Genomic DNA, 23,770 nt, shown 5'->3' with positions numbered 1-23,770 from the left:
GTTTCTATATATGTGCCATCTCTGCTATATGTCCTACTAACAAATACAAAATAAATCTCAAACTTAGTCCCACAAAGATAGACCAGACCGGGTTTGTCTTAATCATCCATTATTTATAGCTACAATATTTCACTTTTTTGGTGACCTGACCAAATTCACACACACATGTGAGTTAGGTCTTTAATTCCCGTTGAAAGCAATTCTAAGAAGCTGTAGTTCTGTTCTGTGTGCTATTTCATTGCTTCCCGTTCTGAAGTTAAGTTTGAGTCTTTCGGTTATGTAAATCCGCTTCAAACAGCTGAATATACAACATTTTTGGTTATGGAACATTTCATTTCACAGCTGTTTAATGGTACAATGACTTTGTTTTGTCACAAACTGAAATGACGAACACTGAAATGACGAACTATTAGAATTTTAGCAACCAGGAAATGGCGTGATTTCTGCATAGTGCATCTTTAAATAGCAGCTACAGTGTGCTGTCTGCATGTACATGCAGCCTTGAAGCTGTTCAAGTATTGATATCACTCCACCAGCATTACATTAATGACTTGAGTTAGTCTTTTTTTCTATTTTGACTTGGTTTTTAGAAATGACTGTGCATAAGTCACACATTTGTCTGATTCCTCAAAGTACAGTTTTTGTTACTGAGCGGTAACAAAAACTTAAAAATATAAATTGTCATTCAATGTGCCATTGAGGTTCTCTCTCTCTCCTCCCCTAGTGATGTATAGGTGTTCTTTATTGACCCCCCGCCAATTTCCCTTTGGGTTCGACATTGTACTATCCTTAAAGCTGTCCACAGTTTGAGTCTTTAGGACACGGATGGTAGTCTGCTATTTGGTTATAACCTAATCTGTTTTGATGGTGATAAGTGGAGTAATCATCTTTGATTAATTTAAGACTTTTTGGCACCCCCCACGTCCCGTTAGTTTCACACAACATGCAAGATAGTGAGAAATTTACACGTAAAAAAAAGAAATCTGTTTTCAAGGAATTGTATGAACTGTGAATGAGTTGTTTCTGGATGACTGGGTAGTAGAGCGGGAGATATTGTACGGCGTGATGCAGCATTGTTGCGGCTTTGTGTGCTGAACTGTTCTCTGAGCATTGTGAAATTAGTCCATCAGTCTGTGCATCAGTGTTCACCTCTTCTATTGAGGGTTTTCATAGCCCTTATCTATGCAAATGTATGGACCATGTAGCCTAGACTTTGAACAGTATCGGCCACAACGTTTGTCTGCTTTAAATTGGGCACCTCTTAGATGCTCTGTCGTTGGTCCTGTGTAATTAAATGTATCCACAAATAATTAAGGATTAGGCTACCCCTTTCAGTTTCAAATTGTAGGCCTCATTTTTTAAAATCTTAAAATAAGCTCCAAGCAGGGATAAATGCACAATGTCAGTTGAGGAAGTAGAGGTTCAGCCTCTGCTTGTTCGGTCTGTCTGTAACCATTTCCATCCAAGGATATGCAGCATTTTGAGATGAGGCACAATGCGACCACAAGCAAGCACTATGGGGTTAAATCTGCTCAACATAAGCGTTCCACAAATGAAAACCAGCACATTGAAAGGGGCTATACCCCCCCCACCCAATTTCCACCTTACTGTTATGGACTGAAAGACCCCATTCCTCAGATACTAGATTGGCAGGTTTTCTTGTGATCAGGGATGGGAATATCTATACAGTGTGCTGATGGTTTAGGGTAATGCTTCAGATGTACCCTCACAAGGATCATGTTTGAGTCTGCCTGCTCTTTTCTGAGCCCTCTGTGGAAGACCTGCATTTTCCCTGGCTTTTGAGATATTGTGCAGCATTGAGTGATCCAGCTGTGCTTAACAGTGGTACTACAAACATCTGAATGAAACAATTATTATTATTTTTTTTAAATCATTGGATCCTGTTCACTGGCTTATGGTATTAATCTTTATCTACCTGCAAGTACTGTATTTCACAGGTTTTGCATTTCATATAATTGCGGAATCCAGTATTGAATATTGTGCTATTTCTTTTAATAAGCTTAATAGGATAATGACACCATTGTGGAGAGGTGGGTAGGGTCTCCAAACCGACAAAGCCTTTGTAAGAGGCAGTCTCTCACCTTTCACATACGAGCAGCTCATTTCGAATTCATCTGTGGCCTTGTGCCTAGCTCTGTCTCACTGAGAGGCTTTTTAATTTCTCCCCCTGTTGAAGCGATTATTCAAATGGCAGTCCGTGAGACTCAGTAACCCGACGGCTGGTGGTAGCTGAGCCCCAGGCCCGGCAGGCTGAATATACCAGTCCCCTGCTGCCCAGGGATCGGACAGACAGAACTCAGGAGGGAGGCTATCCATTCAGACCAGCCCAAGCAGTCAATGTCAAGATATTAGCAATCATCATCCTATTATATATTATAGGCCGGGCTATTCTTTTGATTGACTGGTGACTGACCGCAGTAGTGCAAGTATAGTGGGCAGTATATCTTCAATCCAATTGCAATATTGTGGTGCATTGTCCTTATTGATTGATCAGATCTTTGTTCAAAACCAGGGATTTTTTTTGCCATTCTTGGGCGGGCTGCCAAACAGTGGGAAAACAATGCTTTCAGTATTAACTTAAACGACTGAAACCACAAAGTATGTAGAAAATATATATATTTTTAAAAATCTTTGAGAACTAACAATCACCAATATAAACGCAAGATGGGGAGAAATGACAATTCCCCCAAAACATTGTTTTGAGAAAATAACACAGCATTAGCCATGCAAAATGCCTATAATTTCAGGGAACTAGCTTTTAAAGCTGCAAAATGGAAAAATTTGTAGAATTGCAAGAAATTCTTCAGCTGCAAAAATGTCTATTGGTGCCATGGAGAAATTATGGCCAACGAATGGTCTGATTTTATTTAATCTGTAATGTTTGCCAAACAAATACCTCATACGTGAGACTTCCTGCTGGGTATTGGGTGGGCACATGCATGCTCCTCTGTTCGTTGCTATGATGGCAGGAAACTATTGCAGGCGCCTTCTCTGAAGCAGCTCAGGCCTAAGTGACTCAGAAGGGTTCCTTTGAAATCTCTCCTATGTTCTGCTCTAATCCAGTATGTAGTTTGTGCTCCTGGTTGTGGTGTTGGTGAGATGGGACTAGCTCAGTCTTCATTAGCAACGCTGTGCATCACCAGAATGCAGATGAGCTATGAAGCCATTCATCTCCTGGAAATGCGTCCCTGATTCCAATTTGAATCTTATTTGTAGTTGTGTGAGCCCACTTCTCCATGTTAAAGAAATATCTTTATGTGAGAGATCAGAGGGGGATAATTGCTCTTAAGTGAACCTCATTTAGTGCTGGCCAGAGCAATTACAGTAACTGCAGTTCCAGGCATTTTCGGGGGCCTGCAGCAGCTGTCATTGAACACTCTGAAGCTGGGATATCAAATGGTGAATAGATTGACATTGGCAAAGCATTATGTGGAAATGGAATGTTCAAGGATGGATTTTAATTAGTTTTGCAGGTTTTATGCAGCTGTTTTGCATCTAAGGAAAGTCATAATTAAAAATAACAATTAGAAACGCATTATTTTTTGTAATGATTAAAAATAAATTATTCTCAAGGTGCTGTAAGGTGAAAGAAAGCCAGCACTTCTTTCCCTCAGGCAAAAACCCCCAGGGCTTGTGGGAGATGTTTTATCATTAATGTTATTCAGGAGCCAAATTTTTTTGTTTTGCTCAGCTGGGCGCTTTAATCTATTTTTGCTGTAAATTAATGAATTTTTAAAGAGCCGTTCGCTGGATGTTGGAATGCAGCATTGGTTCAGAGTTTTCAAACAACCCCCCCCTACCTCCTCATGGGATGGAGAGAGCAAGTTTACTGAAGAACTACGCTTGAGTTTTTTTTTTTATTCATCTAGCAATACACTGCCTAACTCAGTCTCCCTCTCTCCAATATGCAAGGCTGAAAATGTGTCTGTAAAATTTGGGAAGAAACTAGTTGTGGACACTGATCAGTGAAAGAAATGTTTTAATTATTCTGCTTGCCCAGAATTACCGAAACAAGTCTACACATTTTAACTCAATCTCTTAATGTGTCCATATTGCCATCCGCTAGCTTAGATAAGGGCCTTGTTTGTGTGCTGGTGCCATGTTTTTGGACCAACCTTCCCCATGTTGACTATTGAAGCCGCTACAGAGGAACCAGCTACCCACACTGTGGCCTGGTGGGTTCGCGCTCGAGGACGTGTGGGTGAGAGCGGACAGAGGGAATCATGAATTCATCTCTTGCAACGTGGGGCTGTTGTGGTTCTCTCAGAATAGGCTGCACGTGGCAGCTGTAAGAAGGCCTAACCACCACAAGTAAAAATGTTCCAGGGGAATTGACTACAGGGGAGGTTTGACCATATATAAGTGTAGATTAGAACATCCCATAGTAGGACCTTGCCATCTCTGCCATGTGAGACTAACCGTATGCGTAATGAGTAAGACTGACTGCTAATACCTTGACAGGATTTCATGAGTTCATCATATTGTACTTGGTGTCCTTGAGTTGTCATCGCCTATCGCAGGACTTTTTCTTTTTTCTTCCTATGCTCAGTAGAAGCAATTGATATGCCTATACGATTCACACTCTTAAGAGACTTGTGAGCTGTGTGCTGGCGACGGCTTTTGCTAAGCTTACACAGCTTAAGTAATGAGACTGGAGCTCTCCTCCTGCTATTTAGTATCCATTTTAATTACAGTGGCTAGCTTATTCGCTCTTAGCGAATGCAAATTTCACCTCAAGTTAAATGGCTTAACTTGCTAAAGATGACCTTTTTTGAGAGAGGAGTCTTCATCCCAAAACAAAGTTGTAGCCAAGTCCTTTTGCTGGAAGCATTGATAACACTGGAATAATACAATGACCTGTGTGTGTGTTTATACTGCCAGCCTCTCTGTTCAGTGAGGAAAAGTAGGGTTGGTTTAATGAAGCCTTTTGCTCTTAATCCTGATTTAATTTTTTTTTTTTTTAATATATATATATTTTTTTAGGAAAGTCAGGCTAAATGTGTTAGTAGTATGTGGAGACGCTACTCACTGTAACGGTCACTGTCCCAAGTAAGTCCTGCTGGGGTTGAACCAGTCAGGCGACCATTCAACCAGCCTCGTCTACGGCTTCAGTCACTGCTCATTCTTCTCTCCCTCTCATCTTTCTCTCTCAATGCTAATGCAGACCAGACAAATGATCTCCACCTAATTTCTGAGATTTTATCTAGATTTGTGATGTGGTGCAATGCACATGATCTTTAGGAATGATGGCCAAGTTTAGCAGATGGATTATTTGCGGGGGGGGGCTGCTGTGTTACGTTAGATGTCTCAACCTTATGAATTTAAATGGTCTTTTTTACCCTTGTGCCTCAACGTTTTCTGCCTGCTCAGCAGAACGTCTTAAGTCTCCCCCACTATATTGTGCGTTTCTGAAACTCGAATAAATTGCTCTTCACGTAGTTCATATGCACACAGGTTTCATTTGTGATTCAGAAAATCCCAGAATGAAGCCAAGGGATCTCTGTGGAGTTTGCGGAAACGTCGGTCTGTGGAGCCATAACCGACACAGAGTGATTTTACTCCCCTCCCTCCCCTCTCTCTCTCTGCTAACCCATACCACTACATTCACTCGCTGCTCCTCACTTAGCAAACAACACATCTGTGGAGATTTCTGAAGAATGCATCTTGTTACTCAGATGAGTCATACTTCCTCTGGCCTGTGTGCTTCTCCCTCAGAGTGGATGAATGAGCGGGTGTGCAGTGGGGGGAGGGGAGTGGCAGGATGGCTGCGGTGCCCTGCCACTGTGCCAGTGGCCTATAATGTAATAAGGAAGTGTCAAGGCCACGCCACACCATGCAAACGGCGTCGGAGCGTTGTACACGGTCCGTTCCAACATTTTATTATTTAAATTTTTTTTTGCCACAAAAGAGTAAGTAGAACTGCATGTGTAGTGTATAGTGCCCTTTTCAGTGTGTCTGTGAAGGAGCTTGAGGCGAGGCAGATCCATGGTGCAACAGAATGGCCGTCCCCAGGTGGCTGATGTGACGGTCAGCCAGGGTGAGTCATCCCCTGGTAAACTGATGGCCTGGAAGCCCAGCCGCTGACCCTGGCAGGGCTATGTTCCACTGGGCCTGGGAGGCAGGCAGGCCCCGGGGCTGGAGAGGATGGAGCCTGCTGCACCTGGTCATGTCTGAAGCAATTGCTGCCTCTATCTCTGGAGGAATTTGGTGTTGTTAGTCTTTTGTCCTGTGCAGGAATTAAGATTCCTTCATCAAAGCGTGCACTTTGTTACATCTTGTGCAATAGGGCTACACACACACACACACCTGCCAACCTTGACGTCTAGGAAGAATATATTTTTTTATAGTAGGGGAATTCTTAGGCTGTTTACTTTGCACAATGCACAGACTCCATTGATTTGACGTAGTCTTTGTTATATAGGCTATGTCAACTGTATTCAATTGTATTGGTGTATAGTTAAATCACATGGCGTTCACATTAGTGTTGATAACTGTTAGTGTTTGACTGCCATTAGGCCTCACTCGACTTAGTCCTGTCTTCCCTATACCGCCACTATTTGATCCCTTGCCAGGATCAATAACTCAGTCTGAGTGACCTACTTATGTCTTCTAAGAGTGCCCGAGATACTTATATTTGCAGGTGAATACGGTGGTTAAATATGTCAATTAAATTGTAGTTAAACCCATTTTAGGATTTAAGCACCCAAAGGCTGTGTCAGCATGGTAGTCACCTCAGAGAATTCCCTTCGTTATCGCAGAGCCACAGAGGCATTCTGCAAACATTTCAGATGTAATATCTCATTAGCAACAAATGATTGAATTTTATATTGGCTCTCCCTCCCTCAAGCCAATTCCAAAAATGTCAGCATCTAACTAATTAGCCTTGTCAAAGTCCGTAATGGTATACTTTCTGTTTGATGTATCCAATTTATCCATGTTGTCACTCAGACGTATGATTCAATCGATATCAAAAGCTTTTAGTTAGTGTAGTGGCACTGGGCATGAAGGGGAAAACCCCTATAGTACCTAGGCCATCTTGGTCTACCCCCATACGTGTGCGTAGACCGTATTAATTGCGGGGGAGAACCGATACAGTTGCATAACGCGCCATTATTTTGGGACTATTATAGATATGACTCAAAGTATTCGATTTTGTAAAAAACAACAATGTATATATTTTTGCTTCAGTAGGTAGCATTAGCTAGCGCTAGTTTACTGTACATGCTTCCTATTGCGAATAAATCAAATGTATTTATATAGCCCTTCGTACATCAGCTGATATCTCAAAGTGCTGTACAGAAACCCAGCCTTAAACCCCAAACGGCAAGCAATGCAGGTGTAGAAGCACGGTGGCTAGGAAAAACTCCCTAGAAAGGCCAGAACCTAGGAAGAAACCTAGAGGAACCAGGCTATGAGGGGTGGCCAGTCCTCTTCTGGCTGGGCCGGGTGGAGATTATAACAGAACATGGCCAAGATGTTCAAATGTTCATAAATGACCAGCATGGTCAAATAATAATAATCACAGGCAGAACAGTTGAAACTGGTCAGGTGGCCTGGGGACAGCAAGGAGTCATCATGCCAGGTAGTCCTGAGCCATGGTCCTAGGGCTCAGGTCCTCCGAGAGAGAGAGAAAGAGAATTCGAGAGAGCATACTTAAATTCACCCAGGACACTGGATAAGACAGGAGAAGTACTCCAGAATAGGTTAAGTTAGTTGAATTCCACTTAGTTCTGTTACTTTTTTTATTCATGTAAAAAAAAAAAAAAAATATATATATATATATATGAAATAGAAAACTGGATTATTTTGTTATCGGACTGACCTCAAAGCACTAATCACTCAGACCTACCTGCACCAAAACTATTTTTCATCCTCTAGCTTATCAATCTTTTTAGCCCACATGTTTTCAGCACATTTCCCCTGACTGACACTTTTCTCATGCTTTCTCTCGTATCTCTACAGCATATATATATATATATTAGTGCGCATTATGTTTGCAACATCAACTCGATATAAAATCGCAGTATTGAATCGCAAGACTTATAGAATGAGGACAATTGTAATATACATATCGTATCGGCACCGAAGTCTTGTGGTAATATCGTATCGTGAGGTCCTTGGCAATTCCCAGCCTTTCTAGACCCGAAGAACCGATTCTACATTAATTATGTTTAAAAGGGACAGGACCATAAAGCTTGGTGATCACTGAAAATGAAGCACAGGGAAGATCAATGATTATGAGTGCGGTCTGATATGAGCTGGCTTTAATTGGAAAACGGTGCTGTTTTCCTATGAGGACAGCATCTCAAACTAATCTCTAATTGCAGTTTTTCGGCGTGTTGCCTCATTGAAGCAGAAACAAGCTGTGCTGTTGAATGCGGCGTCTTGGCTGCTCATTCCCTTGTACAAGGCTTTGCTGCTTTGAAATGTCAGTTTGACACGATCGGCCCAGCTCAGTATGACCTCCCTGGACCCGGCATGGCCGCTCCAGGGGGTGTGTTCACAAATTTTTCTTAGGTTTCCTCTAATACTGTGATGCCTTCCCTTCTGGTTTCTCTCCCCCCATTAAGATGCAGGAGGCAGAGAAAGTCTGTTCGGTAGGGGGGGTGAGGGAGAGACTGTGTGCGCATTGGGACCTTAATTACTTAATGGGCGCTGTAGAAACCGAGCGCACAAGTTCTGTAGCTCACAGAATGTCTAGCTGCAGAGTGTCGAAGTTAATGTTCTGACAAAAGTGATCATGATTGAGGATGAAGAAATGAGTAGTGCCTCTTTGGCTAATACTGATTTACTACTGGGTGGAGAGGTTCAAGACTCGTAATCCCCATAGTGCTCTCGTCACATTATCCCTCCTCAGAAATGACTGGCTTTGAAACCCCCTTGCCTGCCTCATTCTTGTTCTTTTGACTTTCATGTTGTCCTATAAACTTCACATTTTTAAGGGTTCATAGCAAGCAGGCACTGTTTATTTGGTTAGCGTTAGCCTATTTGTTTTCTACTCTTGCTGTTTTGTAGCCCTACTTACCATGCTAACTTGGCAACCAAGGCAAGAAGTTGCAAATGCACTTTTTAGAACCTAAGGTCTAACTCTACGTTTTATTTACACTGCTCAAAAAAATAAAGGAACACTAAAATAACATCCTAGATTTGAATTAATTAAATATTCTTATTAAATACTTTTTTCTTTACATAGTTGAATGTGCTGACAACAAAATCACACAAAAATGATCAATGGAAATCAAATTTATCAACCCATGGAGGTCTGGATTTGGAGTCACACTTAAAATTAAAGTGGAAAACCACACTACAGGCTGATCCAACTTTGATGTAATGTCCTTAAAACAAGTCCAAATGAGGCTCAGTAGTGTGTGTGGCCTCCACGTGCCTGTATGACCTCCCTACAACGCCTGGGCATGCTCCTGATGAGGTGGCGGATGGTCTCCTGAGGGATCTCCTCCCAGACCTGGACTATAGCATCTGCCAACTCCTGGACAGTCTGTGGTGCAACGTGGCGTTGGTGGATGGAGCGAGACATGATGTGCTTAATTGGATTCAGGTCTGGGGAACGGGCGGGCCAGTCCATAGCATCAATGACTTCCTCTTGCAGGAACTACTGACACAGTCCAGCCACATGAGGTCTAGCATAGTCATGCATTAGGAGGAACCCAGGGCCAACCGCACCAGCATATGGTCTCACAAGGGGTCTGAGGATCTCATCTCGGTACCTAATGGCAGTCATGCTACCTCTGGCGGGCACATGCAGGGCTGTGCGGCCCCCCCCAAAGAAATGCCACCCCACACCATGACTGACCCACCGCCAAACCGGTCATGCTGGAGGATGTTGCAGGCAGCAGAACGTTCTCCACGGCGTCTCCAGACTCTCACGTCTGTCACGTGCTCCGTGTGAACCTGCTTTAATCTGTGAAGAGCACAGGGCGCCAGTGGCGAATTTGCAAATCTTGGTGTTCTCTGGCAAATGCCAAACGTCCTGCACGGTGTTGGGCTGTAAGCACAACCCCCACCTGTGGATGTCGGACCCTCATACCACCCTCATGGAATCTGTTTCTGACCGTTTGAGCAGACACATACACATTTGTGGCCTGCTGGAGGTCATTTTGCAGGGCTCTGGCAGTGCTCCTCCTTGTACAAAGGCGGAGGTAGCAGTCCTGCTTCTGGGTTGTTGCCCTCCTATGGTCTCCTCCACGTCTCCTGATGTACTGGCCTGTCTCCTGGTAGCGCCTCCATGCTCTGGAAACTACGCTGATAGACACAGCAAACCGTCTTGCCACAGCTCGCGTTGATGTTCCATCCTGGATGAGCTGCACTACCTGATCCACTTGTGTGGGTTGTAGACTCCGTCTCATGCTACCACTAGAGTGAAAGCACCGCCAGCATTCAAAAGTGACCAAAACATCAGCCAGGATGCATAGGAACTGAGAAGTGGTCTGTGGTCCCCAACTGCAGAACCACTCCTTTATTGGGGGTGTCTTGCTAATTGCCACCTGTTGTCTATTCCATTTGCACAACAGCATGTGAAATTTATTGTCAATCAGTGTTGCTTCCGAAGTGGACAGTTTGATTTCACAGAAGTGTGATTGACTTGGAGTTACATTGTTGTTTCAGTGTTCCCTTTATTTTTTTCAGCAGTGTATTTCAAAACTCATGGATAATTGAATATTAATCCCCCAAAAATGTGATACTCGCCACTGTAGTGCTAACAAATGTTTAGAAATTCACACAGTCATGAGAACCAGGAATTGTATTCAGTTGGAGTCTACATGCAGAATACATTCAGTATGTTTGTGTGTGTGGCTATTCGATAAGTGTTTGGGTCTGTAAGTTGCATGATCTTGGAACTGTTAATATGTTGTAGCTCCTGTGGACGGGCTCTGTAGGTCAGCAGTCTGCTCTGCTCCACTACAGCTCCTCTGAACCAGTGAGTCATGTTGCATACCACATGACTCACCACTTTCGCCAAGTGAGTCATCTCTAACAAAAGCGCCTCATATGGAGGAGGCTGAGGGGGAACCAGGAACCTCTTTCGGAGAAATATTTAAATTTTTTTAATAAAATTGCAGTAAATGGTCATATGATACATTTCTTCATGCTGTCCGCTATCAGCTTCTCCCAATCTGTCTCATCATTAGCCTAGTTTGTGAGCGTACGCGTGTGTTCTGTTTTCTGATAACCATGAATTGGTGAGGATTGTATAGCATAGTGGTGTTCATTTCAATTTGTCATCATTGTCCTATCCTTTGCAAGAATTCTCTCACATTTCTCATATTCCCAGACATCTTGGCAGAGAACTTAAAGCAGCATAGTGTTGTGCGTGTAATCTGTTTTTGAATTGTAAAATAAATAAATAAATGTATTCACGTGCTTGTTATCTGACAGACATGTCCTCCATGGCTGTTTCACAATATCCATAGCCCCCACCCCCCCCACAGAATTTTATTTGAACTCCAAGGCCTTCTACTCTCTGGCTTTCCTTGTGTTTTAATAATCCTGCTATATCAATTGAAGTCTTAGTCAATTTTGCGGTAGAATTCATAGTGTATCTTTGCTGTGGCTCTGAAGTATAATTCCTTTCTCGCTCACTGTTAAACAGAAGCCATGCAGAAGACCCGGGAGAGAAATTGGGAGTTTTATTAACCTTTACAGCTGTTTGTCCTTGGCCAACACATGCTTTCTCATGCTTAGGCTATAATAAAACCATAATGACAGGCATAGAGGCTGAGACGCACAAATAAGAAGTGATCGTTGTCTTGGGCATGTGATCTCTGAGGCAATGGAGACTGATTTGGTTTGGAGCTCTCGTATTGCGGCGGTCTCTCGCCCTCTCAGCTGAACAGTTCTGATTGATGAAGCGCGCGCAGTGTCTCCTGCAGGATATAGGGTTGACATTGTTTCCGTGAATTTTCGGTGTATGGCTGTTACTCATTGTGAATATTCTGTATTGTACAATGGCGGTGTGTACCCCCTTAGACGTTTTAGTAATCCTATTTCTATGGTGTTGTGTGCATGGCCCCTTTTTAGGGGGAGCCTGTGTCTGCTGGCTGGCTGTTTCTGGGGCCCCTAAGTGAAGGTGTCTCTGTCAGATGAGTGACGCTCGGCAGAGGCAGCAACTGGGACTTGTGTTTCATCTCCTCTCATACAGCTCTGGAGCAGACATGCAAATCCGCTTTTAATGAGCGCAGCCTGTGGTATGTATGTGTGTGTGTGTGTGTGTGTGTGTGTAGGGGGATGGGGATATGCTCAGGAATTTTAAAGTGGGGTAAAAGGAAGGTAAGGTGAGCAACCGACAGCAGCGTGCCAGAGCAGAATGGGAGAAAAAGGCTTTGTAATCTGTGAGGGAGGTTGAGGGGTGTGTCAGATGTGATAGGAAGTCTCCTCTCTCGACTCAAACATTCATTAGCCCCTCTGATATCTGACGTGGCTCCCTCTCTTTGGTGCTAAAACACTCTGGGGTGAAGCTGCAAAGGGTTTTTTGGTGATTACATTTCCAACCAGCATCAACAATAATGCACATTGCTTCACGCAGAGAATTACTGTGAGGGCTTTGAAAGTTTATTTTTTATTTTTTCTCCGTCTGGATGTTTTAGAATCCCCCCCCCCCAACCTGAATGTATGTGTCTGCAGTACATTCAGGTTTTCCAAGCCATGGGACATAACAGCTTTAAGTCTTGCTGTGGACTTTGCTACAAAGCGTGCAGGGTACTTTTACCTGATGTTTGGAAAGTGATAATCCATCAGGGGTGCATGTCATGTGACGTCTGGATGTTCGGTCATGACATGTAGCTCTCTGGAGCCGTGATGCAGATGAGCTTTGCGCTGTCTGTAAAGATCCTGGATCAATGTACGATTTATCGCCTTCAGCCGTTGTCACATAATGTTAATACACTGAGGACTTAATACTTTTTTTTTTTTTTTTGCAAATCGATTGGCGGTGAACAACATCGGCTGCCACTGACTTGATCGGAATTTCCCTGGAGGTCCTTATAGCCCTGTGAAATGGCTGCGCTCACTAGGCGGTTTCTATAAAATACTAGACCAATTTGTACAATCTCCACAGTAGTGCACTTAGACAACCCAGAGACTTATCGCTCTATAAATAATGTCATAAAATATTGGATAAATTATATATGGTGGCTATGATGACAACACACTCGGTGTAGTCCACTGCTTTATACGCCTCCCAGATGTTTCTAACCACACGTCTACAAACGGCCTTGACGCAGCTGTTTCATGGGAGGAGCAGAGGGCGTTCCACACCAGTCTGTCCCACGAGTACAGTTCGCTAGTGACCAGATTCAGGAATTGTCAAGCAGCCCCCATGCCTTCCTCCCCTCATAAAGTGCAAGTTCCATAGCAGAAGCATGCTTCTCCTCACTGCCTGCATGGGCTTCTGCCTTCTCTCTGACAACACCAGTTTCAGATTACCACCTGGCTATGGCTGCGTCCTAACACTGGAGGGAGTTCCTCTGTCTGTCTTGACAGCCAGGCTACCGTAGCGTTGAGTCATGTCACTGGACACAACACTGTGGTGCTGTTCTCCTGAAGCTGCTGCCATGTGGGAGTGGTGGCTGGTGGCTTTGTTCTGTTGCCTTGCAGCTTCAATGTAAGTTAACAAGTTCAGCAAGCCTGGTCTGTGCAGGAGACTTGATTGTCTGCAACACTGTATTGTTCAGTTTGTATTATTATTATTTAAAATAAAATAAAAACATTTCCAACTGTGTGGACTGGTCAGCAGGTGGAGTGATCTCTCGGATCAGATCTGTGATCAGCGACGTGTCGGCAGTGGCTCTGCCAGGCAGTATGAGTTCAGTCCCCACGGTGATTTCACAGTCTGATACTGCTGCACAGCGGCTGTTCGGACAGCGTGTCTGAAATTTCCATCGCTTCATTTGAACATCGTGCACTTGGCTTTGGGAGGTGATTTTTGCTTACTTTGAGCTTTTTAAAGTCTAAATCGTATACCTGGTCTCATGATAAATCCTCTGGGTTAGTGATGCCCTATTGTGCTGTTTGATGAGCAATGCCATGTTGATTCCCTTTTGCCTGGAGGTATTTGAACAGCAAAGGCCTAGAACAACAGTGACTCGTACAGTTACCTTCTCTCCTCTCCTCCTCCACACCCAGGTAAACAGTGTGGTCTCTTGGAAACCGAACACGTTGACGCAACCTGGAACAGGGTGTGTGGGAGGGATGATGTTGACAGGTGGCGATGCTGAATGCCTGTCTTATCTCCGACTCTCAGTCACTCACATGGCCTAAAGCTTCCAGGAAGCTGCCTTCTGAAGTGGCTCAGTCTCAGCCAGGTAGAGGGCAGGAAGCCGTGCTACTCCAGCTAGTCTTGTTATAGACTCCATCCGCTCAAGTCCTACTGTTCTCTCTGCTGCCGCACGGCAAGGGGTACGGATGCACCGAGTCTGGAACCAAGCCACCCGACTGCTAAATAGTTAGTGCATAAAGGGTTAATGCAGATTAAGTCTTGACTCCTCACACATGCTGCTGTTAATGTTTATCTAACCTGTTGCCTAGTCACTTTGTCCCTGCCTTTTTAATGTTCATATCTTCCTCAATTACCTCATACCCCTGCACATCGGGCTCCCGAGTGGCGCAGCGTTCTAAGGCACTGCATCTCAGTGCAAGAGGCGTCACTATAGTACCTGGTTCGAATCCAGGCTGTATCACATCCGGCCATGATTGGGAGTCCTATATGGCTGTGCACAATTGGCCCAGCATTGTCGGGGTTTGGCCAGTGTAGGCTGTCATTTGTAAATAGGAATTTGTTCTTAACTGACTTGCCTAGTTAAATAAACAATAAAAACATGGATTCGGTACTGGTACCCATGTGTGTGTGTGTGTGTATATAGCTAAGTTATTGTTAGTCATTGTGTATTTATTCCTTGTTAATATTTTTTTATTTCTCTTTTTCCCTTTCTCTGCATTGTTGGGAAGGGCCCATAAGTTTCCATTTCACAGTTCATCTACACCTGTTGTTTACAAAGCACGTGACAAATCTAATTTGATTTGATTTGGAAGGCTTCCAGAGAATGCCTGAGGAGTTTCTAACCAGGTTTGACCATGGCTGAGTCCCGGTGACTGACTCGTGGTGTCCCTGGTCCATTCCACAGCAGATTGTGGTTTCTCCACTCTCTGTCAACTCTTTTGATTTTACTAGGGCTAATGGAACACACAGCAGCAGTCTCACTCTCGAATGGAATGGGATTGCTCTCCAGAAAGAATGTAGAGCTCTGTAATGGATGATTTGTTTCTCCTGGCAGTGAATATGGGCCACCGATGGACTGTCTGTGCTGGCTGTGACCCAGTGATGGGGGGGTCACTCACAGATCTAGTGATGGCATGCTGTCCCCCTCACGCGCACTTCCGCAGAACGCTCCGACGTCCCATCAAGCAGCCCTCTGCAAAGATGGCCTCCTCAGCCTGCCTGCCCTGCGCCAAATGGCTACGCTGTCTGAGCAGAGGCTAAGCTGACGCTCCAACAAAAGATGAAACTATTGACCTGTGACTTAATCCTCTAATCTCCGCTGTTATTGTGCAACCACAAATGCAGAGGCATTATCGTTCCAGGGAAAGGGCACGGTTTTATGACGGGTGGCCCAGCCAGCCCCTTTGCAATGTGCCATGAATGCCCATCATGCTCTTATTGTGCATGGTCACTCTAGCATAAGCTTTATCTTAGTCAATTACTGTCTGGAAGGTTGCAGTCTTGTTCCATACTATTTTTGTTGTGTGTTTGTGTTTATCTGTTTGTGGGCTGTGCTGCATGCGTTTTTCCACTGGCTACTGGGCGGCGTTATCTCATGCAGGGCAGAGGGTACAGTGACGCTTTATTGAACAGTTTTTTTTTATTTTATTTTTTTAAAGAGGGAGGGGAGGGAGGTGCAGTAAAACGCTGAAATGGAACTCTGGGAGTCAAAGAGCAGCTCTTCAACAGCATCCAGTTCCGTCAGGCAGTGAACTCTTTTAATAAGCTGTTCATTATTTCTGAGAGTGGATATTGATTAAAAAGCAAAGCGTTTTTAATTTTAAACTCAAATGTTAATGCCATCCCAGGTGAAGACAATTTTTCGGCTTACGTGACGAGAACCTCTAACGACTGAACCGAAGTGCCTTATTCTCCCAATTAGAATGGCGTTGTATTTATATTTGAAGCACCAAATAGGCCTGACTAGTGTTGTAACTATATGTTGCGCTATTATCACTCTCCGTCTTTGCACAACCTCGTGTGCTGCCTAGCCTGAACCCTGTCTCCATTTTGAAACTCAGGACATTATTCCAGCTCCTCTGCGATGTGATTTCTGAGCGTTCTCTGCCCACCCAGGTAATTCCTTCGACTCACGCTTTGGCAACTTCAGCTTGTTCTTGTTATTTAACACGTTTCAGTTGCCGCGAGGAAGAGCGCTTGTGCACAGTTATTTGTGAAGGCGGTGATATGGGATTTACAAATGCACAACGTGGTGCTGGAACTCCATGTCAAGACGAAGCGGCTTATTCCGGCAGAGTCCATGCGTTTTTTTTTAAATTGCAGGAGAACTTCCTGATTGTGAGTTTGCTGTATCTCTACTGACGTGACACTGGAGCCAATCATATCTGGTCCAGAGGCAGTGCCAGCACCTCCCTCCTTACCCCAGTGCCTGGAATTTAATTGTGGCCTATAGGATGGGATCTGGGGAATGCTGATGAGGGGAAAGGCTCAAGAATGCCACCAAAACAGTCCTCCTGCCAGTCCCTTAAGTGGTCTATTTGGGATTCAGCAGCAGCCCCTCTCTGTCCTGTCTTTCTCTGTGTCCTGTCTGTCTCTCGGTCTCCCGCTCCGGCTGCCAGGCTGGCGTGGAGTCGAGCTCCCCGGGGGAGAGTGTTAATGCAGGCCCTCAGGCCCGGGGACCAGGGTAATTGGGTTTGCATGGTCGGTGTCAGGGCACCCCCACCGCTCCCTACACAAAGGCCACCTCCCAGCCAAGCTGTTAGGGACAGAAACACAAACCCCTCCTGATCACTGGTGTAATTCATTGGAAAGGCTTATTGAATTACTGGAATGCTGTATGTGCTTTTTTTTGTGTGTGAGGACCTGCTGCAGATTGCACAATGAGCTTGAGGGCCTTGTGTTTGCCTGCCTGCGTGCGCAGCTCTCTCCAAGCCCAGGCTCCGAACACTACCGTGAATAACGGCAGACTGCTAATTTCTAATATCCCCAAACGGCGTAATTACTGCAGCTTCCATTCAGAATCCTTTTTTCTCTTGTTTTCAAGTACCCAGGGGGTCGTGTTAGCTTTCCTTACGTCTGCTGTTTCAAAACAGACCGTCCAGAAATCTGCGCCTTTAAACCCCGTTTCAACTGCGTTTTTATATGATTTTTTATTATTTTTTTCTTCAATAGTGATCAGGGGCGTACAGCTATAGTTTACATTCTCAGACACTACGTTAGTACAATGCACGGCCATCCTATGTCTGTTTATCATGGAGCGAATGCAGCCGGCTACATTTTCCGAATGTTGAGCTCGCATTTTACCGGAGAAAAGTAGGCTACAAGAGGATAAATACCAGAGAAAAGTAGCTCCACATCAGTCAGAGCGCTGTCTGCTGATAGAATGCCAGTTCCTGAATTCTCATTCAAGTGCAGAAGTGCAGAAGTGCAACTGAAGCTTAAAATGAGTCTGATTCAGAGCAGAGATTACAATAACCATTTTACATCTGTTTACAATATCCAGCAAGGTATTTCTTACGCCTGAAAAATCACAATCGGCGTTAACGCGACCCCTGGTGTCTGTTTGACCAGGTCTTGATGTGGTGGTGGTGGGGGGTCACAGTCTGTCTGCGCTGTAACCTCATGACAGCCTTGAGGCTGGAGCTGCATGGCTGGGCCTCATCCAACTCCGACTGTATTGGCTGGCCTGGTGTCAGCTGCCTGCTACGGCTTATGTAGACAGACATGCACATCCATGCGGCCTATTATACTCTGGTTGGTTTGATGCTGAGTGCTTCGAGCACCCCCACTAGTATGTTTTTGCTCAGTGCAACAAGAGCCAAGTTGTTCATGTCAACGTGGCATGAAAAGGGCAAGCGGGCAAAGACGAGTCTCTTCCAACCTGGATATGTGTAGTGTTTTTTTAAAAGCTTTTGTCCTGAATTGAAATGATCACCTCACCTCTGTTTTGGTAAGAAGCTGAGGGGTGGGAGAAAAGCAACCGCTCTCAAATTCATTCAGCGCCGTGGCTGCGAAGACTGGCCATCCATGATATTAACGTTTTACCTGTGTTTTGAGGTTAGTGTTTGTTTACATTTACTTTGCTCACAAACATTGGAGTAAATTTTGCTTGGTCATGAGGTATTTACAAGTTATATTCTTTTAAGAATCAATGGGTACATATAAATCCAAACATTTCAGCAACTAAGGCTTCAAACTGCCTCACACACACACACACACACACACACAGCATGGTGGCAATCTCCACTGATTGGCAGAATAGTTAAGGAGTATGGTGTTAAGTCACTGGCGAGGTGGGAGCAGGTGAATCGAGAGAACCCACTTCCCCTACAGTATACCATAGACTGCTTCACATAACCACCCAACCAATTAAATAGACCGGTTCCCAACACTGAAACAGAACTCCAAATGCACAGTTAGCAGCTATCTGCAAACACAGGCACTGTCTCTGAGCCCAGCTTGGCTGCGGGCTACAATAAGCTGAACAATGTGCTCAGCAGTTTGAGCAGTGAAGCGATAATTGACACATCCTAAAAAATGCAAGTAAGGATTGGGTTATTAATGCACCCTCTCTTCCTGGCGGTGGTTTCAACGGCACCATTAAGCCTTTAATTGAGAAGGAAGATTGAAATTAAAAGTCGTTGCCTTGGCACTGCCATTACCTACTTGATTTTTTTAATGAAGATGAAACCCCCTTGGGGGTGTACACACGACACGATTACAAACGTGAGCATTCCAATCACAATAGCCAGCCCGTGTTCTTCCAAAAATAACTCTTCCAATAAGCCGTTTGCTTCCAGGACTGGGGGAAAAAGTGAGGAATCTCCCTTTTGAGTGACAGACAGGTGAGCGGGGTTCTAAGAAACCGAGGGCTTTTCAAGCATTGGAATAAGGCTGTTGATATAGAAGGTATGGCCTGGGTTTCGGTCGAGAGTGAAGATGATACCAAAAGCTTGTTACCAGGTTACATCACTGTTGTGAGTTGTGTGCCAGATCTTCAGGCGTAGCAGAGGGGGACTCGCTGAGCCATTCCCGTCTCTTTCGCCAAGTTACATTACACCTTTTTTAAAATTATTTTTTTAGTCATTTAACAGACTCTCTTATCCAGCGTGACTTACAGGTGCAATTAGGGTTAAGTGCCTTGCTCAAGGGCACATCAACAGATGTTTCACCTAGTCTGCTCTTCTTCGGTTACTGGCTCAGTGCTGTTAACCGCTAGGCTACCTGCCATCCCTCCCACTACAGGAAGATATCTCTTATAACCGCAAGCTTTTCTCTTTCTCGTCTTAGTTTCTCTGTACTCTCTCTCTCCAACATGCTCAGGGGCAGCATTTAATCACCGGTGGTGTAAATATTTACTGTTGAGTTTTAGACTACCGGTGACTGTGTTGGGTCTTAAGGAGATGTGCAGCACTATCATGGCCATGGGTCTCATGGTCTTGTGTAAATCAAATCAAATCAAATGTATTTATATAGCCCTTCGTACATCAGCTGATATCTCAAAGTGCTGTACAGAAACCCAGCCTAAAACCCCAAACGGCAAACAATGCAGGTGTAGAAGCACAGGAGACATATGCTGTGCTGAGGTGTTAAGTGTGACAGATGCATGGCTGGAGTGAATGGGGGGGGGGGGGGGGGGGATTCATTGCAGATAAGTGCATTAGAAGGAACACTGGTCTGGTACCTATCAAGAGTTTTGCGTCTGGAAGTGTGACTGAGAATGTGGAGTCTGGATATCCCTTTCTCCGGGATAGGGAACGATTCAGGGTTCTGGATATCTACAGGTTTCTATAGCTAGGTAAAGAGAACGTGGTAAGCATTAGGTACTAAGAAATGTAGCCTATATGGAACTATAAGCAGGTACTGAAACGACAGCTTGCCAAGTGTAAGGCTATGCAGCAGACAGTGGGAAGGGGTGAGTTTCAAACCCAATTCTTTCCGCTCCATCTCAAGACCGTGAAGGTGTCATCTACTGTGACTGTATGGTGAGGACTGCAGGCTCCATCATTAGTCACCCTGTTGCCTCAGAGGATGACGCCTACAGACAAAAGGGTTTGGCACTACGCAATGGCTGCACTGTGTTTTGAGCCACATCAGACTTATTGACAGTGAGGCATGACTGAATCACTGTCGGTGCTCTGCGTAATAAAAAGGTAGGGAACTTGTTGGATTAAGATATTTCAATACCAAATCTGCCATTAATCTGAGGGGGATAAAACCCTTCAAGCGCCACTGAATAGAAACGAATTTGACGAGGCGTTTATTCCTCTGTTGTAAAACGCGCCCCAGAGCACCACACTCAAAACAAATTACAGTTGAGGAAAAACCCTGGTTTGTGAAAGCGACAGTGACAGACTCAGCCGGATCAAAGCGGTTCCATGTGTGGAGTGGTAATCTCCTCCCTGGGTCTCCTAAGTGTCGGGGCCTGAACTCTCTGGCCTCTGGATGGTCCTGCCCTTGGCTGCCTCTCACAGAGCCTTGACCTGATGAAGGCAGAGGCGCTGCTGCCGCTCTTCATCATTCCTGCCCCAGCCAGGGTTCGCCAATGTAAGACGATCGGCCCTGCAGATTCTGAAACATCTGGATCATTAGCATAGGGTCAAATGGCGTTCGCCTAAGTGTTGCGGGTGGAGCCACTCATCAACCTGCCGTCTGTCAGCTTGCTGGCCTCATGGCAAGCTAACGGGGTCTGGCTGCATCCTAGCCCTGCTTCATCATCCTATTGTAAGGATGCAGCGGATCACTGCTGCTGAGCCACAGGTTAGAACCAGCTACAGACACACTGAGTGAGAGCTGCAGGGGGAAGTCTGCTAGTTGTATTTCAGGGTATTGTGGCTTGTGTTACAATGTAATTGGTGGTAGAACAATTAGAGATTCGTATTTTCAATGGTACATAAAGATAATGAGAATAGTGTGTTTTAATTTGATCTAGGAGAGGGTTGGTTACCCTGCTATCTCTTTTAAAGTGGAAAATGACTCATTAGCAGGACGTGACTCACCTTTTTCATTTCAATTAAAAAGGGTGCCTCCAGAGCCACTGTGGCATTTGGTCGTTTCAGGTAATAAAGCAGCAGTGAGCTTGCATAAGTGCTGCTGCTACATCTCCTCTCACAGATCAGGGTCTTAGTTACCACTAGGCTGAGGCTCCAGTTAGTGACTTGCTGCAGTGTATAGCCTTGTCTCTGTGAAGGGCATTCCTGCTGCTCCTCAAACCCTCAGAGGTCTGGGAGGTATTTATTACAGCAGGGTGGGCGTGTGAGCACACACACACACACACAGTAAAGATTCCTCTCTTTCTCCTGCGGGGCTTTCTCCCCCACCATAGTGCAGTGTCAGTCCTTTACAGGGGGCTTGTTTTGCATGGCTGCCTGCCTTCACCTAGCTATGCCTGCAACTTTAGGCCCCTCTCTTCTGCTGCTATTTTAAGCCAGAGAGGACATCGAGCCCAGCGAGAGGGGCTGTTTGTGTGCAAATCAAGGCGGATACAAAGGGCCGAGCATAGGCTAGGACGGCTGGCATGATGACACAGGGCTGGTTGTTTACGGCAGAGGCTCCGCCTGGGGGAGGAGGGTTTACTAGCCTGCAGTCAGAATTCCTCCTGAGCCATTCCCCCATTTGGCTGGCAGTTGTGAAAACAATTCTCCCTCTAGTATTTAACTCCGCGTCAGCTCTATGGGCAGCAGGGAGAGTGAATGTGCTAACTTGCAGGGGTGGTGGGATATCTTTTTATTTTAACAGGTAAGTTGACTGAACACATTCTCATTTACAGCAACGGCCTGGGGAATAGTTACAGGGGAGAGGGATGAATGAGCCAATTTTAAACTAGGCATCATAAGGTGAACATGATGGTATGAAGGCCAGATTGGGAATTTAGCCAGGTTAACACCCCTACTCTTACGATAAGTGCCATTGAATCTTTAGCGACCACAGAGAGTCAGGACAGACGTTTAACGCCCCATCCGAAAGATGGCACCCTACACAGGGGCAATGTCCCCAATCACTGCCCTGGGGCATTGTAAAAAAAGAAAGGGTGCCTCCTCCTGGCCCTCCTCCACCTCTACTTCCAGCAGCATCTGGTCTCCCATCCAGGGACTGACAAGGACCAACCCTGCTTAGCTTCAGAAGCAAGCCAGTGGGATGCTGCTGGCTCCTGGACTTGAGTTCCTGTGTGCTGGATTGGGATTATGGAGTGTGTCAGACAGCCTTGTGTTGTATTGTGAACCATCTCTGTAACAAAATATGTGGCACAGCGTTGACTACCAGTATGTGGATTTAAGGCCAGGCTGAGTCAATCAAACCTACTTGTTTTTCTAGTATCCTGTAAAACGGGAAGCATCCATATGTTTTGAAAGTACCTAAAACCAATCAGACATTTTACCTTTTACTACAGGGAATATGATGCTAATTTAATGCAGTATGTCTAGCTAGCTGCCAGACATGGTCTTTTTTTTATGCTCACCAACCTCATTGTTAAAGTGTAATTTCAAAATGTGTGTAGTTGGACTGAACCCTGCCTGTCTTATCTTCTAGGCCTCACTCAGAGACCGCTAGACAGCTGAGCTGGGGGAGCCTTGCCCTCAGCCTCCACTCACCTCACCTGGCCTGCTTTCCACCCATCAACACCCCCCCGCCCCCCCCCAGCCTAGCCCAGCCTGCCGTCGCTATGACGTCGGAGCTGGAGAGTAGTCTGACCTCCATGGATTGGCTGCCTCAGCTGACCATGCGGGCTGCCATCCAGAAGGCGGATGCCCAGGGGGGCCACGGGGGGCAGGGCATGGGCAAGAAGAACGCCATGCTGGACCCCAACACCACGCTGGACCAGGAGGAGGTCCAGCAGCACAAAGACGGCAAGCCGCCCTACAGCTACGCCAGCCTCATCACCTTCGCCATCAACAGCTCGCCAAAGAAGAAGATGACTCTGAGCGAGATCTACCAGTGGATCTGTGACAACTTCCCCTACTACCGGGAGGCAGGCAGCGGCTGGAAGGTACGTACTGTAAGAGGACAGACAGACGAGCTGGAGTAGAAAGGATGTCAATTCCCAGCTGATGACATCACCTGGTGTGTGTGTGTGTGGTTTTAGTTTTTGTAGACATCGAGTTGGACGTGAAAGCTCAATGTCATTAATAACAAGCAAACAAGCACCACACTGTAATTTCCCGTAGAGCTCAAAGCGAGCTGTACATCTTTTGAATAAAAAAATAAAATAAAAATAGGAGCAGCCCTACGAGAACTGTGAAGTGTAAAATTCTGGATTAATATTCAGAGATGTCCCGATCTGAGCAAACAAAGACTAAATAACTCATTCATGGGTGGTATTATTCATTGCAGATGCCTTGATAGGGAGAAGGCCGTTGTGTAGGAGAGAGCCAGTGCTGTGTCATCATCTCAAGGAGCACATGATCAACACAGATGAAGCTATGCTGATTGCCTTTTAAAGAGCCCAGATGGAAAGTGATACAAGAATGAGTTTTCCAATCAGTAGACATTTATAGGAAGTAGGATGTGCGGCACTGG

At 45.2% G+C, this 23,770-nt stretch overlaps 1 protein-coding gene across 2 annotated transcripts in view; it reads left to right on the top strand.

Moving 5' to 3' along the window:
- The window catches only part of LOC115136689 (forkhead box protein J3-like), an 86,526-nt gene that overhangs the window by 5,935 nt on the left and 56,821 nt on the right, over window positions 1–23,770 (top strand). For both annotated transcript variants that reach the window (XM_029672360.2, XM_065027146.1), the window contains one exon: window positions 22,784–23,240. In XM_029672360.2, coding sequence (XP_029528220.2) covers window positions 22,917–23,240 — 324 coding nt within the window. In that variant the 5' untranslated portion in view covers window positions 22,784–22,916. The remainder of the gene's footprint in view (window positions 1–22,783; window positions 23,241–23,770) is intronic.

This window comes from Oncorhynchus nerka, linkage group LG2, assembly GCF_034236695.1.
Source record: "Oncorhynchus nerka isolate Pitt River linkage group LG2, Oner_Uvic_2.0, whole genome shotgun sequence".
NCBI lineage: Eukaryota > Metazoa > Chordata > Actinopteri > Salmoniformes > Salmonidae > Oncorhynchus > Oncorhynchus nerka.
Note: the sequence above shows the minus strand (reverse complement) of the source record. Positions and strands in the feature narration are given on the sequence as shown.